This window comes from Lampetra planeri, chromosome 8 (assembly GCF_965212315.1).
Source record: "Lampetra planeri chromosome 8, kcLamPlan1.2.h2, whole genome shotgun sequence".
Taxonomy (NCBI): domain Eukaryota; kingdom Metazoa; phylum Chordata; class Hyperoartia; order Petromyzontiformes; family Petromyzontidae; genus Lampetra; species Lampetra planeri.
Window position 1 is genome coordinate 16,043,881 of NC_136114.1, and position 19,851 is coordinate 16,063,731.

General features: G+C 52.2%; 1 protein-coding gene across 2 annotated transcripts in view; it reads right to left on the reverse strand.

Annotated features, from left to right (window-relative positions):
* Window positions 1-19,851, reverse strand: part of NUP37 (nucleoporin 37) — a 32,647-nt gene continuing 12,796 nt past the window's right edge. For both annotated transcript variants that reach the window (XM_078597226.1, XM_078597227.1), the window contains exons 4-10: window positions 17,750-17,822; window positions 17,032-17,126; window positions 7,708-7,798; window positions 6,890-7,077; window positions 2,311-2,361; window positions 1,242-1,335; window positions 1-876 (exon numbers count right to left, since the gene is read on the reverse strand). In XM_078597226.1, the coding sequence (XP_078453352.1) occupies window positions 763-876; window positions 1,242-1,335; window positions 2,311-2,361; window positions 6,890-7,077; window positions 7,708-7,798; window positions 17,032-17,126; window positions 17,750-17,822 (706 nt within the window). In that variant the 3' untranslated portion in view covers window positions 1-762. The remainder of the gene's footprint in view (window positions 877-1,241; window positions 1,336-2,310; window positions 2,362-6,889; window positions 7,078-7,707; window positions 7,799-17,031; window positions 17,127-17,749; window positions 17,823-19,851) is intronic.

A 19,851-nucleotide genomic window follows, 5' to 3' on the forward strand; every position in this document is an offset into this window, starting at 1 on the left:
TCCCATAGAAATGTTGGCGTTTATTGAAACCACATCACAAAGACAATGTGAAGGCACTGCACACAAACAGGGTCACACGATTCATTCATTGGAAAATGTTCCTCTTTGTCGGATATTTGGCAGAAATGCACCGAGGCCTTTATCACAAACACAGCCTGGGCAAACAGGCATGGCGGCGTGCTTCGGCTCACTTGGAACATCCGAATCCTGGCAAATGAAAAGCAGCCGAAAATGAAAACGCCATTCATTGGAGCCCTGAGATAGTGGCGTAAATTCCACATTCCCATTGTTGTAGGTGAGCCTCTCCTCCGCAGGACAACCACTGTCAACTTCTCCACATCGTGTTGCTCATTTTGGTCCAAAGGGGAATGAGGGGCCGGAGTCAACGCTCAAAAGAGGATTTGAAATCACAACCTTCCAGCTGCTTGCTCAACCATTGAGCCAGCTGGATGCATGATAACCAAGTCAACATTTTTCCAAATGCATAACACTTACCCATGAGCCAACCACTCAGCTTTTTCCTAAACAAACAACTCAACCAGCCACTGGTACGAGTGCTACCTTTAATCCTCATCAACTAGGCAATTAGAGCTAGCCCTTCCACTAAACCCCTCACTTGACCGCTGGTTGGGGCTCTTAACTTTTCAGGTTTGGTTTCAGAGAAGAGATCAAGAGGAAGCATGAGACACGTGCTGCCAAGCTCTTGTTTCACGGGCGATCGTTCATTGCGCAGATCCTACGTGAGGCCTTGGACACCAGGGCTCACAGCTCCAGCAGCCAGAAGCAGAGGCTGCGGTCAGAACCACAGGCGCACAGAGGCAGCTGCGGGTGCCAGCTCAGGCCTGACAGCGCTGGCACCTTGCTCTCCAGCGCCGGCTACACAAACACAAAGACAAGAACAGTTATCACCATTCGCCAGTAAGTGGCAGTGTTGCCACACGGCGCTTGCGGCAGGCTTGGTGCACCCCGAGGCCACGTGAAGCGTCAAAGGCTCACTGGCAGGTCACGGGACAGACCCAGGTGCCATGGGTTGACTGAGATGACTGACCGATGCACCACCCTATCCCCCCTACTGTGACAACTTGTTGTGTTTTAGTCGCCCAGCGTATACACACAATCGCAGAAGGACAAATGGCCTACTGGCGCATTCACCCACAGGCGAGACACGAGCTGATGGCCAAATATGCACTACAACAACAGGCTACTTGGTCGTGGCATCGCGGGCGTGTGACGAGCCTTACCTGTACGTGTGCCAGGTTGTGAATGAGCAGCGTTCCACTCAGCCGTCCGGGGGGACTTGTGGTGGCAAATACGCCCCCCACGGCACGGCACCAACTGCACCGGGTGGACATGACACGACCGTTGCAATAATACCACAACTACCGCAATCACCACTGCAAGCACAAACACCACCACTACCGTCAAGATTATAACGACAACTACTGCTGCAACCATACCCATCGGTGACATGGCTCAGCCGTAGCACATTCGCCGCTTGTTGCAGAGGTTCATGGTTATATTTTGACAGGCCACCTTAGTGAATACTGCAGCATATTAACCATGAAATATTACGTGATGTCTGCTGTTTTACAGTGGACGTTATCGATGCAGCGATATCAGTGCAAGAAAAGTAGGCCGTTGTTTGCCAGCAACACAGCCCAAATTGATCACATTTTTATAATTACTCACAAATTACTTAATTGGGAAACGCATCACAATTGTTGCCCCCTACTGCAACGAACTTGGCAGGACCCTCCTGAAAAAAAGAGTTTTGAGCCTCAGTGCAGTTCTCTGGAGTAAGTAAATAAAGAAATATAATACATACAGCAAACCCTTCCGTCTCACGGGTTTAGCTGTCGCGTTTTGTGTAACATGTATTAAGGTACAGTTTGGCAATCGTGACTGACTGCGAGATTCCTGTAAGCATCATAACTGCACTGCCCGCAGAAGAACGCATGCGCCATTTTTTCTCCATCTTTTCTTCCAAGCAGCCAATCATGGGCCCCAGGTCACGTGGCATTCCCATCCTCCAGTGAGGAGGCAGTGAGGTTCAACCGCATGATTTTTCTTCCTGTACAGTACTGTACACTAATTTTTGTTTTCATTCTATACATTTACCATACAAGTTATATTTAACACTAGAAAATATTAATATTTTACATAAAAAATACTTTCTGTTTAATGTTTGGGTTGATGTAGGGTAACATAAAACAAAAGGAGGGGGTTTCGTATGAGAGAACGTAACCCCCACGATGGGCAAGGGTTTTCTGTATTGCCTGTGCGGTGGGCCGGGAAGGAGGGAGGACTTACCGAAACTGGGAGGCGCCCTCCAGGTGCGCTGACTTGCGCTCCACGGGCCAGCTGTGGGGACAGACGGCACAATTGCGTGTGACGCCTAAGCGTGCGTGCACGTGTCAATGAGTTAACACGTGAATATGCCGGGGCAGAGCACTGGTGAGCTGCCACCGCCGAGATTCTGGGTTAAAAATCCAGGTTTTAGGCACGGATCATGAAACTGGGTTCTCAATTGCGGCGGTGGTCTCAAGCCAGTCGAAAAAGACCACAAAAAAATGTATTGCGCTAAATTTGGTTTTCACTGCATTCAGTATTCTCCAGATCTGAGGACGATAAATGCCTTGCTTGATTGTCATGTAACGAACACTATTTCAGAATCAGAAGCGTATTACCCAAGTAAAGCCCATCGAGGGAAGAATTTCTATTTTTCAAAAGAGTGAATTGGCCGGCAGGCATCAAAGTATTCCACAATTACAGATTGTAGCATCAGCTTACTCAGCCTGCTCAGACAATGTGTGATGTTGCAGCACTTCCTGAATGCGCTGCAACTGAACGTTCCGTCGATGCACAAGATGGTGCCAGTAGCACAGGTGCAATGTGACTGCTGCAGCAGAGAGACTCAAATTATTCTCGGAATGTGGGTCTGCACTGCGTCAGCGTGGATGGACATGTGGATGTTTGCGTCCACTTGCATGAATCTGTGACCACAATCCAGGTGTAGCGGCATCGTTGAGCGCTGTGTGCGATTGTCACTACTCGCAGCCTGTAGTAACGGCCCCCGGTCAACAAGGGGCGGAAGGGAGGCTGATGGAGATGAGTCGGGCCGTTGGGCCAAGGTGACCCCCAGGGTAGCTCGTGACCAGAGGTGCAGACCCCAGACCCCCAAGAGGGGGGCTGGGGGATAACGTCACACTCCAAGCCCCTCTAAATGTTTCCAGAAGGGAGGAGTGGCTAGGGGCGGAGTGAGCCAGGAACTGGGTATAAAAGCCGGACCCCTGAACGGGACCGGCAGTTGTCGTCCACTCGAAGATCAAGAAGCTGCCCTGGAGACCGAGGAGCCGGACCCGAGGACCTTGACTGGGTCGGGTCAGTGTAGCCTCCCTAGACCCCGATAGCGGAGGACTCGACAGAGATTGGTCCCGAGTGTATGGGGAACGCCAGTGAGGAGGACGTACCTCCCTAGTGTAGCGGGTGGAAGGGGCCGTACCCCTTCGTTTTCTGTATTGTTGTTTGTAAAATAAACGTGTTGCCTCTAAAGAGAAGTCTCCCTCTAGTTTGTACCCACTACACGGGTAAGAACTCATTGCGAGAGTGACCTCGCGGCACAACACCACAAGCCATATTCCACACGGTAACCGTGACGTCCAGGTGCTCGTGGAGTGACATCGGGGATGCCACTGTGTGGTGCCGGCCCGGGAGGGTCGTGGCGTGCGATGTTTCTACGTCGCGGACAGCACCGTGTGGGTTGCTGTTTGAGGCCCGGTTTACTATAGCATGGCGTGCGATGCACCGTCATCGCGTACACCGCGTAGGCGGGTGTAGTACCAGCCCTAGCCGGGCTTGGTGAGCGCTGGGGGATAGCGCGGGCACCACGCACGGCGCGCAGTGCGGGCTCCCACAGAGCGTCAGCCCAGGGGCAGTGTTGCCCCGGGCCGTGGCACTCTGGTTGACCCCGTAGGCACGTGATCCGGAGTGTCCACAGAGTGGGCCCCAGGTGGGGGGGGCTAAGGGGTGATCACGTGTCCGGGGAGAGCTCTCGAGAGGGATCGAGAGGGAGCTAGAACGCTCGAGAAGGTGGGCGGGGCCTGGGCAGAGCCAGCCCCGACCCGGGAGGATACGAGGTGGGTCCCTGAGAGGGATCGGGGTCTCTTCGTTCTACAAGCTGGAAGCTCAACACCTACACGCTGGAAGCTCAACACCTACAAGCTGGAAGCTCCACGTCTACAAGCTGGAAGCTCAACACCTACAAGCTGGAAGCTCAACAGCTACAAGCTGGAAGCTCAACACCTACAAGCTGGAAGCTCCACATCTACAAGCTGGAAGCTCAACGTCTACGAGCTGGAAGCTCAACACCTACAAGCTGGAAGCTCCACATCTACAAGCTGGAAGCTCAACGTCTACGAGCTAGAAGCTCAACATCTACAAGCTGGAAGCTCCACATCTACAAGCTGGAAGCTCAACGTCTACAAGCTGGAAGCTCAACATCTACAAGCTGGAAGCTCAACATCTACAAGCTGGAAGCTCAACGTCTACAAGCTGGAAGCTCAACGTCTACGAGCTAGAAGCTCAACACCTACAAGCTGGAAGCTCAACGTCTACAAGCTGGAAGCTCAACACCTACAAGCTGGAAGCTCAACATCTACAAGCTGGAAGCTCAACATCTACAAGCTGGAAGCTCAACATCTACAAGCTGGAAGCTCAACATCTACAAGCTGGAAGCTCAACACCTACAAGCTGGAAGCTCAACGTCTACAAGCTGGAAGCTCAACATCTACAAGCTGGAAGCTCAACATCTACAAGCTGGAAGCTCAACATCTACAAGCTGGAAGCTCAACATCTACAAGCTGGAAGCTCAACGTCTACAAGCTGGAAGCTCAACACCTACAAGCTGGAAGCTCAACGTCTACAAGCTGGAAGCTCAACATCTACAAGCTGGAAGCTCAACACCTACAAGCTGGAAGCTCAACGTCTACAAGCTGGAAGCTCAACATCTACAAGCTGGAAGCTCAACACCTACAAGCTGGAAGCTCAACATCTACAAGCTGGAAGCTCAACATCTACAAGCTGGAAGCTCAACATCTACAAGCTGGAAGCTCAACGTCTACGAGCTGGAAGCTCAACATCTACAAGCTGGAAGCTCAACACCTACAAGCTGGAAGCTCAACATCTACAAGCTGGAAGCTCAACATCTACAAGCTGGAAGCTCAACACCTACAAGCTGGAAGCTCAACATCTACAAGCTGGAAGCTCAACGTCTACGAGCTGGAAGCTCAACATCTACAAGCTGGAAGCACAACATCTACAAGCTGGAAGCTCAACGTCTACGAGCTGGAAGCTCAACATCTACAAGCTGGAAGCTCAACATCTACAAGCTGGAAGCTCAACACCTACAAGCTGGAAGCTCAACACCTACAAGCTGGAAGCTCAACATCTACAAGCTGGAAGCTCCACGTCTACGAGCTGGAAGCTCCACGTCTACAAGCTGGAAGCTCTACGTCTACAAGCTGGAAGCTCCACGTCTACGAGCTGGAAGCTCCACATCCACAAGCTGGAAGCTCCACGTCTACAAGCTGGAAGCTCCACGTCCACAAGCTGGAAGCTCCACGTCCACAAGCTGGAAGCTCCACGTCCACAAGCTGGAAGCTCCACATCCACAAGCTGGAAGCTCCACGTCTACAAGCTGGAAGCTCCACGACCACAAGCTGGAAGCTCCACGTCTACAAGCTGGAAGCTCCACATCTACAAGCTGGAAGCTCCACGTCTACAAGCTGGAAGCTCCACATCTACAAGCTGGACGCTCCACGTCTACAAGCTGGAAGCTCCACATCTACAAGCTGGACGCTCCACGTCTACAAGCTGGAAGCTCCACATCTACAAGCTGGAAGCTCCACGTCTACAAGCTAGAAGCTCCACATCTACAAGCTGGACGCTCCACGTCCACAAGCTGGAAGCTCCACATCTACAAGCTGGAAGCTCCACGTCTACAAGCTGGAAGCTCCACATCTACAAGCTGGAAGCTCCACGTCTACAAGCTGGAAGCTCCACGTCTACAAGCTGGAAGCTCCACATCTACAAGCTGGACGCTCCACGTCCACAAGCTGGAAGCTCCACGTCTACAAGCTGGAAGCTCCACATCTACAAGCTGGACGCTCCACGTCCACAAGCTGGAAGCTCCACGTCTACAAGCTGGAAGCTCCACGTCTACAAGCTGGAAGCTCCACATCTACAAGCTGGACGCTCCACGTCTACAAGCTGGAAGCTCCACATCTACAAGCTGGAAGCTCCACATCTACAAGCTGGACGCTCCACGTCTACAAGCTGGACGCTCCACGTCCACAAGCTGGAAGCTCCACGTCTACAAGCTGGAAGCTCCACATCTACAAGCTGGACGCTCCACGTCTACAAGCTGGAAGCTCCACATCTACAAGCTGGAAGCTCCACATCTACAAGCTGGAAGCTCCACGTCTACAAGCTGGACGCTCCACGTCCACAAGCTGGAAGCTCCACGTCCACAAGCTGGAAGCTCTACGTCCTACGAGGCATCAACACGTGGCCGGGACCGAAGTGAGGGTCCGACCCTTCGTAGCTGTAACTCCTACCTATAGTGTAGTTAGCTGGGTGGTCACCACCCCAGGCTGTATCTGGTGAAGGGGCAGTTACCCCTTTGCATAGACGTGTTACAATAAATGTGTTTGCCTCTAAAGAATAACGTCTGCGACTCAGTTGGACTCACTACATTCGTAACAGGATAGTTGCCCACATATACACACATTCGTGATGCCACCTGGACAGGCAGGCGAACACAAAGTCGGAGCAGACCACTTCCTTCCAAGATGCAACTGCCTGAGCCGCTCACCCCACTCACCCCGCTCACCTGCCACGTGACGAGTCCCACAGGAGCCAGTCGGCCCCTGCCACGGCGCCAACAGACACCGGGTCCAGGGGGCTCCAGTCGGCCATCATGAGGGGTCCGCTGGGGGCCCCACAGTCCAGGGAGAGCAATGCGGCCCAGCTCCTCGCGCTGTAGACCCGCACGCGGCCGCCACGCTCGCCCACCAGCAGCTGCGCCACGCACAGCGACAAAAACAGCCCCCATTCGACGGGGATCGGCGGTGACGTCGCCGCAGTGCTTGTGTGCCAGGCTGGGTGCACTTTGAAGTCATCTCATGATGTGTGGAAGGCTCACTGGCAGATCAAGTGATGGACCCCAGTGGTGTGAGTTGAATAATGATTTATGATTTCTTAAGGCCAATAAAGGGCAACGATTAAAGCTTCGTCCGAGAGTTGGTGAACTGCAGATACACTGCCTGCAGAATTAGATTTGGAACAGTGGGATGTTAGGTGATCCATGCTTTGGCATTCATAGCCGCAATCACACACAAGGAGAGTTCCTTTATTATCTACTTGGGCATTCGGTGTGGTTTGTGCAGATCCGGTTTAAGTGCTGTCCAGTGTTTCCATGCAAGCCGGGCAGTGTGAAGGTGCGGTCGCTGGGCAGGTGTTTGTTGGGCACGCCACTCGAAGCCCATTAATTGGTCTGTGCCATCTCAATGCTGAAATTCGCATCAAGAAGAGTATGTGCCACACGTTTCCAAAATAGTCAAGTTATGGATATCAGCCGTGGCGTGTGTCGGCTTCTGATCGGTGCAGTTTATGGAGTGTTGCAGGAAGGACCTTGTGCAGGTGCCTCACCTTGTCAGGCTCTGTGGAACTCCAGCACACACTGGCGCCAGGGGAGAGCAGCGGGAGGCAGACTTGCTGGTCACCAGAGTCATCCCAGATCCTACGAAAACAAGACAATTATCCCCCTAGAGCCTGAACAGACTTTGGGGCAGGTGCTGTTAGAAAGCACCTATTAAGACCGGCACGGGTGGGTGGCGAGCACCAGGACCGACACCTTTGTCTCCCCAGTAGCGATGTCTACACACCGCACAAGGTAATCATTTGGAGCTAAGTTGACTTAGGGGAGGCCCAGGAACTAGTCCGATAATCGTCACTGGTGTTAGCCATAACCGGAAATCTAACTCGCGTCACCAGGTTCGTAGCAGCACACTAACTGTTGCACTACCGCTCCCCAGATCCTACACATGCAACCGCACACAAACGACCACAATCACACACGCACTGCAACAACCACACACCACACCATACCACGACCACAACCATATACAGAGCACCACAACCACACATCGTTTGTAGACGAGAGCCCAAGACATCTTTAATCGAACCAACCAAGCGGCTTTCCTTAAAACTCTCTGCTGCTAGACCACCCAGATTTTATAGCTTACCATAAAATCCATAAATAAGGTACACGCCCCTTCGTCCTATCGTCTCCACCATTGACTCACCCACCTACACACTGGCCTGATTTCTGTCTGAGACCTTACAACCATTCACTGGTAAGACTACCTCAGCTGTATTTAACTCAGCTCACTTGGTATCGTTAATTAAGGACATCTCACTATCTCCAGGTGATTGGCTTGTCAGTTTCGATGGAGTCTCTTTGTTTACCAAAGTTCCTGTAACTGACACCATTGCAATCTGAATGCCGATGTACTGGCCCTGGTTAGACATTGCCTCACCAACACTTACTTCACGTGGAATGGAACATTCTACAAACAAGTTGAAGGTACCCCAATGGGTTCTCCCTTATCTCCAGTTGTAGCCAATGTTTTCATGGAAAAATTTGAGATAGATGCCATCCAGGCATCCACTCTACGTCCGTCCTTGTTGAAGAGATACGTAGATGACACATTCGTCATCTGGCCACATGGCCTACCAGCTCTGGGCCAATTCTTCAACCACATCAATTCCATACACCCAGCCATCAAATTCACCATGGAGGTGGAAAAGGATGGCAAGTTACCTTTCTTTGATGTCTTAATCGAAAAGAGACCAGATGGCTCAATAGGACACTGTCTACAGGTAAGCCACCCATGCCTACCTAAAACCTGACCCCCACCACCATCCATCCCAGAAGAATTCCCTCATCAAAACTCTACACCATAGAGCTCGATGTATTTCCGACCATCACCACCTAGCCAGTGAACTGGAACACGTACACCAAGCTCTCAAGACGAATGGATATTCAGACTACACAATCCGTAAAGCTGTCACCCCAACCGTTGGGAAAGAACCATCTGAGGACCCAATCAAAACCATTACCCTGCCATACATAGCAGGGGTCACCAAAAAGACTTCCAAAATCATGAGCAAGCACAAAATCCAGGTTCGATTTAACACAGTACATACCATTCGTGATCTGATCCCATCTGTGAAGTATGTGATCCCTGACATGCAATACCCCGGCGTCTACAAACTCAGCTGTGTCTGCGGCAGTAGTTACATTGGGGAAACTAAGCTACATGTCTCGGACCGTGTTCGTGAACATAAGGCAGATCTGAAACACGGGAGGACCAATACCTCGGCCGTGGCTGATCATTGTTTTAATGCTGTAGGCACACACGAAATTGTTTTTTCCAAGACGAAAGTAGTCTGTAAACCCACTGGCTATCAACAAAGATTCGTTCATGAAGCCATCCAGATATATATACACAGACACAATTTCAACCGAGAAGATGGGTACAAACTGAGCAATCATTGGAAGGACGTTATCAACCAATTTAAGTCGTAACTGGCTGTGATGTTCCCAGCCTACCACCTTCCGATTTTAGTTGTTATTTTCGGCTATCTGACTTTTACATTAACAGATACAATTTCTCACCAACACAGCAACCTCGCGCGCCATCCTCGAGGCGGCTGCTTCACGATCTGCCATTAACATGCTAATCCATTCCATTAACATAGCCACCTTGACACGCTCGCCGTATAGAAGGCTCCGCGATCTTGCATTGCCATGCCTGGCAGCCCTCTGATTGGTGGAGAGCCCACCACCGCCGCGGTCGCTGCCCACCACTTGCATTGGCTGCTGACATTTGGGCCACGCCCATTTCAAACCTTTATCAGCAGTTTGTCTTTAGAAGCTGACCCCCCTTTTCCTGCAAACGACCGCTTGTGTTGCGATCGAAACGTCGATATTTTATGTTATTTTTTCTGTCTACGTGGCTTTACCGAAAGACCCAAAAAATATGAGAGCCCAAGAGTTGGCATGTTGCGCCCCCTACTGGCCACCGATGTAACTACCCCACGTGGTGACTCCTGGAATAATTTGTTTTTAATTGATCAAAATATTTAATTCGGGTGGTCCCTTGAGATGGAACCTCTCGCTCACAAGGCAGCCAGGGTGTGTCCATCGACCCACGCAGAGCAACAACAAGAACTGCCGCTCACCACTAAGTGGCGGTGACAGCATGCACGCGTTTTAATGGGGTGGTAACATCTTAAGCATGGCACAGTTTAAATTCTTAACTTCCACAGTAAGTTAGCAATATTGTATCTTATTTTATATTTATAGAGCGCCGTAGCTCAAAGCGTTTTACATGACTTAAAAGCGTAATCAAAATTATAGTGATTAAGATGGCAGGGGTGTGCAAGGGCCGAGGAATGAGTGACCGTAACAGAGGGCACACGGGGTCACGAAAGGGCAGAGGAGGCACGGGAAGGAGTGGAGGGGCGAGGGGAGGGAAGGGAATGGGCAACAGCCAAGAGCTGAGCTTTAATAGAGGACCCAAAGGAGGCTAATGAAGGGGACTACTTAATGTACAGGGGAAGTTTACTCCAGTGGAGGGGTGCAAGGAGGGAGAAAGATCAGCAACAGGATTGGGCACGGGGAATCGAAATCAAAATCTTTATTTATCCTGGAGAAATCCGATGAGTTATGTGGCTATTTTTTTACAGATGTCCAGGATGGTTGGGTCAGAAATGTAGGAGGGACAGAGAAGATTGTGAACGAAGAGGAACGAGGGGGGACATAGACGGAGATGAGAGAGGCGAGTTCAGGTGGAGCGAGGCCATGGAGAGATGTCGAGACGAGTGTAAAGGTATTCTAGCAGACAGCGGTAGAGTTAACGACAAGCCAGTGGAGTTGACGGAGGAGAGGCCAAGTGTGAGAATTAAATGGGAGATTCAAAATAACTCATGCACAGGCTTTTTTTATGTGTTGGAAGGGAGTGAAGGCAGAGGCAGGGAGACCAAAAATAAGATCATTTGTAAGGCCGAGCTGCATGTCCGAGTGATTTCATGTTCAGATAAGCATTGAGGGGGTGCTTACCTCCTGGTCACAGCCACACCTCCGATCAGCTCAGTTGGCCAAGTACGGTAAGAAATAAGTTCAACATACATACATACAGCCCTGAGCTAGAGGGGGAATTTCCTTATGGTGGGGATGAATAACCCATAAGACAACTGCTGTTGCCTTTCCCACAAAGTGGTACCAACTGCATCAACTGCAGAGCGATGAGCTGAATCAACCCCGACTATAATTTAAACTCCGATTGTGAGTGCCACGCTCTGTCACCGAGCTACCAAACCAGACGCATAAATAGCAGTCACATCCCAGACATGTAGCAGGCACGTAGCGCTGCGTAGACGCACAACACACACCGTGTGCGATGTGAAGGCTAAGATGAGCGTCTGCTCCAGGTAGGATGTGAGGGTCTCTCCCCCCACAGCACTGACATTCATTCTGGAGCTGCTTTGTGTGGCTGCACCACCAATGAGAAGCTCCATCTCAAGGGTGTGACGTTCAGGTGAAACATATTGATGACTAAAACAAAGTAAAAACTTGGATAGGTGACACAGCCAGGTGCGCGCACATGGCTGCTCTGTCCCAAGCTCCCGATTCCTCGAGGCGAGTGGCTCTCAACTTGCGGGGAACCCCTCCCCCTGCAGAGAGCATTCAAGATTGGGGGCCCCGTCACAGCTCGCACCCCTCAATCAGACGTCAATCAAACATCAATCACATGTCAATCACACGTCACACATTGCTTATTCAGGCACGGTGCCATCACTACTCTCGCGTCACGCCAGGGTCTGTAGGGGCGGCCTCCTCCTCTCTTCTCTGCGGCCTCAGCAGGACTCGACCGGGAACCATAAATATTTAATTCCCGAGGCAGCGGAAGTCAATTAAATATACATCCATAAAGCCCTGCATTGGCACACGCAGACGTTTCCATTATACGTTTTAAACGACCCCTACTCTGCTGCGGCGAGTGGCTCTACAGAAGAGTCCCTCCCTGCCAGTGGGAGTGTGTGGGGTCAGGACATCCCCTGGGAGGTGAGGAACCCCCTGGGAGGTGGGGCACCGCCCTGTGGGGTGGGGTACCCCCATGAATCCCACGCGAGACCCCCGGGCGAACACATCCGCTGTCTCGTGCCACGTGAAATTACCACAGTGGAGGGTTAGGGGGAGCTGACGGCACGGCCAGGGCTCTCATCACCACTCGGAATAAAATATGCTTCCCCCAGCTCCCTGCATAGGCGTTACCGGACACCCAGCAGCAAAACCCGGTCCAGGGCACGGGTTGGATTCCATGGAAAGGACACCCACAGCACTCAGATTTCAGCAGTTTAGTTTTATTAGTATATATTTAAGTGATTTTTTTACCTTCCCTATACTTTGCACTCCTATCGTGTTTTGTCTTGTCATTGTAACGTTCTGACTCACCCCTCCTGGACATCTATGAAAAAGAGCTTCATAGATCATTGGATTCCGCCGGTATAAATAAATATTCTGATTCACCGGGAGAGACACCCTGCTTACTGGGAGAGACACCCTGCAGTCAGGTTTATGACTGCAGGCTCCTTACCCTGGCTCTGTGTGGCTCTCTCCACATTCCCACTGCACTCTCCCCATGCGTGCCCAGACTTGTCTACCCCTGGGTGCACAGCTGCCGGCCATAAATATGGGCTCCTGGGCACAGCGCTCACCACAACACACCAACAATAACTCACCAACATATTCACTCACCGACAATAACTCACCAATACACACGTCTTGCACACTCACACATACACCCGCGCACGCCAACACGCATGATCACTGTCCACAGCATACACGAAACACACCATCATATACACAAAGACAACAACCGCCATTCGCGGTGATGTCACCACGACGCTTGTGCCAGGCTATGTGCACGTTGAGGCCACGTGAAGTGTCGAACGTCCGCTGGCAGGAGGTCATGGGGCAGACCCAGGTGCCACAGGTCGACTGAATGAGATGACTGGCCGATGCACCACCTGTGCCCCCTACTGTGCCAACTTGCTGTGCTTTAGCCACCCGGCGCTCCGCTCGTTGTTGCGAGCATCATTCCTCCGCCCTCCGTTGACTGCCTCCATCTGCTTCGTAGCGTCTTTCACGAGCCTCCTCCACAGAGGCCGATCTTGACACCGCTGGTACCAGTCATAGGCAAGTCCACTCCGCTCCACATCCTCCTGTACCACATTACTCCATCTCTTCTCTAGACCGTGCCGCGCCCGTTTAGCCCCCTCGATCCGGCCGAACAAAAGCTGTTTAGGCATGCGGTGGCTGGGCATGTGGGCTACATGACCCAGCCAACGCAGCCTTGCCTGCCGGAGGAGCTCACCGATGTGACTTTGTCCAGATCTTTCAAGGATTTGTGAGCTCCTCACACAATCCAGCCTGGTTAAACCCAGGATGGATCGTAGGCAGGCCAGCCTAAATGTTTCCAACCGGCGAAGATGCTCCATTAGGGGGGTCCACGTTTCGCAAGCGTAGAGATGGGAGGGAATGACCGTGATCGAGCAAACCTGAAGCTTCATGCAGAGCGACAGACCAGGTAGCTTCCACACAGCGTTACTCAACCGATGAAAAGATAATGCCGCTCGACTGATTCAGAGTGAACCCTCTGCTGTCAAACCGGAGCCGGTCATAAGCACACTGCCCAGGTATGGGAAACTCTCCACTCTCTCCACAACTGCCCCATTACCAATTGGGAGTTGTGGGGGTGGAGTGCCCGATGGTACAAAATACCCAGGCAGGTGCTTTGTTTTGGTGGGGCTGATGGTAAGGCCCCACCTCTTAGTGGCATGCTCCAGGTTCAACAGCAGCGCCTCCAACTCCTCCTCTGAGTGAGCGACAATTACCAGACCATCAGCATACATAACGTGGTTGACCAATAGGGAGCCATCCGTTGACTGCACCCGGGCATCGATCAGCCTCCTATTGTATCTGTACCAGATGGAAATTTCTCTGGTAAAGCCATCAAAGGCTTCACGAACTACGTGGTCGAAAAATATGCAAAATAATGTGTGAGCCAGAGGACATCCCTGTCGCACCCCAAGGTGAACAAAGAATGGCTCCGACTCCCGGCCACGTAGTTTTACCCGGGCCCGCTCACCATCATGAAGGTCCTTAATGATCGTGAGCAGAGGGTCAGGGACTCTGAAAGCACGAAGAATAACCAAGAGCCCAGACTTACTGATGGTATCATAGGCCTTGACCAGGTCAATAAAGCAGAGATGTCGGTCTTGTTGCAATTTCCTACAAAACTGCTGTAGCAGACGGACAGAAAATATGGCATCTGTGCATGACTGCCCTTTTCTGAAACCTCAGCGTGCCTCGCAAGGCGATGTTGAATAATCCTTGCCAGGACCTTACCCGGCACAGTGAGGAGTGAGATGCCCCTGTAGTTGTTACAGTTTGTGCGGTCCCCCTTCTTAAAGAGGGCATTCTTCCAAGCCTGTGGAACCCATCCAGTGGTCCAGACTGTTGTTATGATGTGATGTAGGGCAGTCTGTGCACAAACGCCACCCTCCCTCAGCATTTCGCTTGGGAGATCATCTCTGCCCGGTGCTTTTCATGGTCTCAGACTCTGGATCGCCTTTAGTACTTCTTCAACAGATGGCACCTCAGCCAGCCACTCACAGGGGGTGACTTCTTCCAATATTTGAGACACAGCAGCCTCAGCAAGGTCATCCCCACTTTGTCCCACGATGTTTTCCGTGCCGAGGGATTTCCCCTCCCCCAGGACTTCACAGAAATACTCAGCAAATCTGCAAACCTGTTCCTGGGGGTCGGAAATTGGATCACCGTTTAATCCCCTAATGATGGTAATAGGTGTGGCGCTGCAGGTTACTTTTTTGATGGAGTTAAATAGTGATTTGTGATCATGGGCCATTGAGGCAGACTCCATCTTCCCAGCAACCCGCAACCACCACCCATCCTTGCAGCACCTCACGGCTCTGCGAAGCGCCGAGCGAATGTTGCGCTAAGCCTCCTCATTCTCTGACGTGGGATGCTGTAGATGAAGAGAGTGGGCCTGTCGCTTTTTCTCAGCCAGCCTGAACACCTCCTCTGTCAGCCAGGGTCTCTGGGGAGGTCTGGTCTGCGTACCCAAAGCAGCCATCGCAGCTGCATGAGTCACAGTCCTAAACCTCGCCCATTTCCCCTCAAAATCTGGAGTGGGGGACGATGCCAACCCCAGCTGCAAGCGATGATTACAGTCTCGCTTGGAACTTTCATCAGCTAGCTGAGACCAGGCCACCTTGTTTGAATGGGGTCCTGGGTGTACACCCACCACCGGAGTGTAAGAATGGCAGGTGCATCTTACAGATGAAAATTCGATGGTCAGTGAGCAGATCAGCTCTATGGTAGGTCCTGGTGTCAAGGACATGGGCCCGCATCCGCTGTTCTGTCTCTATGTAGTCCAGCATATGTTCTTGCTTGGACTCGGCATGCATCCATGATGTTGTGTGGATGCGCCGATGCCAGAACAGCGTGTTCGTAATTACAAGCCCATGGGCTGCACAAAATCTAGCAGCCGCCTCCAGTTGTTATTGAGCTGATCTGGCCCATGCCTTCCAATCACTCCAGACCAGGTGCCAGCATCATGACCAACTCGGGCATTAAAGTCACCCAACAGGATGACTCTATCCCGAGGGGCCACTTTAGCTAGCACCTGTGACAGGAGGTCATAGAAGGCATCTGACTCATCGGCCTTGCCTGCATCCCTCCACAGATGTTCGTCTTCGGTGGGGGCATAAGTAACCACGACCACCACTCCTCGCCTCCGGTTGATGGGAAGGCGAACCCAAAGTAGTCTGGGGCTTACCGCTTCCCACACCTCGCCGCCACGCTCCCACGCCCCCTTCATTCTTTTGTTCAGAAGAAGAGCCACTCCCTGTTGTTTAGTAGTCTCCTGCCCCGAGTAGAGGACTATCCACCCCTCATGGTGCCAGGAGCCAGAGCCGGTCCACCGGACCTCTTGAATACCACAGAGATCCAGGCGGGACCAGTCCAGCTCCCGAGAGAGGAGTGGTAGCCTCTCCTCCGCAGTGAGCGTTCGAACATTCTACGTGGCCATCCGTAGTGGCTTTTTGTTGTTTCTGGAGGAGCCCCGAGGGTAAAGATTCAATCTCCTGGCTCCGCCAAATGAGGTTTGGTCAGTAGACATCATAGACGCCTGTCCCCCCGGGGCCTCCGGCACAAGCGTATTAATTAGATATTTTATACGTGGTTTTGTGGTAATTAATTGAAGGTGGAGGGGTTACCAGCCCCTCGCACCCATCCAGAGCCCCCATTTAGCCACTGTGGTGGTTACAAATCTCATGAGGGGAATGGTCAATCAAAATCGGCCCTCCCACCACGGCACTGCCCACCACAGCGTTGCCGGCCGGCACCACGAGGAGGTAGGGGGTTTTTTTGCCAGACCATCATATACAAATACGAACACACCCACGCACACACCTTCACAAAGATGCCCCGTGTAGCCTACACAGGCTGTTGGGAAAAGTGTTGTTAGCGAGTAGCACATATGAAGGCCAATACGGCGCACAAGCGGGTGGGTGACCAGCAACATGCCTGGCCACCTTTCTCTCCCCAGTGAAAATGTTTACACACCACACCAGGTACTCAGGCCGAGTCAACCTAGTGGAGACCCAGGACCCGTTAGAATATTCATCATTGCTGTTGGCGGCCGTGAGTGGGAAAACAAACCCCCCTACCCACCAGCGGCTCGCCAAAGCCAACTCCTCAACGCACTTCCCCCCGGGGGAGAGTCACGACAGAGGGGAGAACTTCTCCCTGGGGTGGCCCCCGCACCCCTTCAGGACGGTGAGGCTGCCGCCATGGGGGGTGGGTGCCATGCCGCGTACCGGCACGTGTTGTCGTCGGAGACGCTTGCGAGAAGATGCCCGTCGGTCGGCTCGAACGCCACGGCGTTAACGTACGCGTGGTGTCCCTCGAGCTCCTGCGCAGCACAAGCCGGTCACCACCATCGCATCCCGAGCAACTGGCTACCAAGCACGCCGTTACCGAGCAAGAGTTACCTTACACGCCGTTACAGAGCACGCCGTTACAGAGCATGCCGTTACCAAGCACACGGTTACAGAGCACATGGTTACAGAGCATGGCGTTACCGAGTAATGGTTACCAAGCACGTTGTTACCAAGCACACGGTCAGAGAGTACGCCGTTACCGAACGGTTACTGAGCACACCGTTACCAAGCGAACGATTACAGAGCACACACCGTTACCAAGTGCACACTTACAAAGCATATGATTACCAAAGTCAACGTGATTTCCTGCTCATATGAGCAGTCATTGCCTGTTTGAGACCCTGAGCCAGTGATGAAAAATGGAAATTCCATATATCTATGGTGGGGGCGAGTCTTTCTCTATAGGAGAACCACTGATGACTTCCCCATAAAGTGGTACAGATTTTATTGATCCCCAAAAAATTATGGGCCGAGTGAACTCCCAATCAGGTTTTGAACCCCTTCCAATTGGAGCCCCTCACTCGACCATGGAGGCACACGGTTACCGAGCCGCGCAATTGCCAAGCAGCGTTACCTAGGAGCGGGCTGCTCTCACCTGCACCTCCTCGCTCCCCTGCAGGTCCGAGCGGTACACGCGGATCTTCTTGTCAGCGGTGGCTGAGCAGAACCTTGAAGCACAAAGATGCGGCAGGTGTGAACACACGGGCACAAGCGGGTGTGAGGACACAAGCAGGCGTGAGCGCGTGAGCACGAGTGGGTGCGAGTATACAAGCAGGTGTGAGCACCCCGGTATGCGAGCACACGAGCATGAGCAACACACAGGCATCGATACGGACTCCAGCACCAATATGGGCATGCGCATAGGCATAAACGGACACATGAACAAAGACAAAGATCCCCCGTATAGCTTTTTAACATTTAGCTTTAATCGACTGGAGGGGCAAGTGCTGTTAGCGAGGCCAGCACGGAACATGAAGGGGTGGGTGGCGAGCACCACTCCCGGCCGCCTTTGTCTCCCCAGTTGCAATATTTTTTACACGTTTCACCAGGTACTCATTTAAGGCTTAGTCGACCTAGGGGAGGCCCAGGAACAATTCAGATAATCGTCACTGGTGTTGGCCGTGAGTCGGAATCGAACTCGGGTTGTCGGGTTGATAGCGCAACGCACTAACCACGACACTACCGGTCCCCACACACACGCGCATGAACACACACATAAACATACGCCTGAACGCAGGCGTGAGTGTGAGAGCAGTGGTGTGCTGTGCTCGGGTTGAGCCCCCCACTTGGCCATGGTCTCCGTGCGGTGGGGTTGGGGGGGCCCGTGCGAGCATGCATAGTCTCGCTCAGCAGAGCGCCGCCACACAGAGGCGCTGTGGTTGAGCCTATTTTAAACAGCGCGGCGGTGCCAAAATAGCGGCCCGCTAACAGCTCCCATCAGCACAGGGAAGCAAAGGCAGGAGCCCCTCCGTGTCCCCCCTGAACACAACCGATCTCTTATACTCCCATTTCCCTCCTCTGTGGTCCCCAGGGCAATAACGTCCACAGGACCACGGCTCAGGATGCCGAATTCCAATGAACGAGTCGGGAGGGCATTCACATGGCGACCAACGCAGGAGGATTCCTCACAGCCAAGTGACAGCGGTTACCATTACACTCACGCATTACCTTTTTGTTCTTAGTTAAGCAATTATTACGATTATAATTCAGTTAACACAACAACAACGATAAGTTGTTCTTGAGCATTGATTTAGTGCTCATTTTCCATTTACAACCTTGACCTAGTGGGGAAATTCCACATTCCTATGGCGGGGGTGAGTTTATGCATAAGACAACTGCTGTTGACTTCCCTAGAAAGTGGTACTCATTTTATCAACCTCAGAAGTATGATGTTCTGAGTCAACCCCAAACCAGGATGTGAAATCACAACCTTCAGATTGCGGGCCGCTCGCTCTGCCGAGGAGCCAATGCGGCCGTTCATCCTCCGTGGCATTAAGTCAATGACAAGATGCTCTTGACATCCAGGTCGCTCTCGCAAAGAGACTCATCCTGGTCTACTGAGTTCTCACCTCGTTCAACAAAATAAGCTTCAAACTTGAAGATATTAAGTCTCCTATATTCCATTCCCTCTTGGTGCAATCGATTTCTCTGTGCAAACCTGCGGAGTTTGCTTGCACTCCACTTGTGCAGCACAAGGCCCGTGCCAAGACGGAGGCCGAATGCCTGTGCGTGCATTTGCCCACACAATACTTTGAGTGCGTGTGCATTTGCCCGTGCGTGCATGTGTCGCGTTTTGCCTATGCGTGCGTGCACGCGTGCGTTTGCCTGTACGTGCTTGTGTGCGTGCCTGCTGCAATTGCATTCACCGTCCCAGCAGACAAGTCAAGACCTGGCTTGGCCAACGAGCCCCGGAGTTTCCTGACTCACTGCCAATGTATGTTCTCACTTAGATTCAATTTACAGCTCTCTGGCGCCTTTAAAACGTTACTGCAGAATTTTACAGCTTTTTTTATTTTTCCTCCAGATGAAAAGAAAATCGGAGCTCGATGCAACGTTGGGGAATGTTGGTGGGAATGACTGCACACCGGCTGAGTATGCTGAGGAAGCTTTAAATATTTCTGCAAAACCGTCTCTCCGGCTCCGTCGCTTGCTCGCCTGCCCGCCCTCAGGCGGCGTTTCCCGGTCGCTATTAGTGCC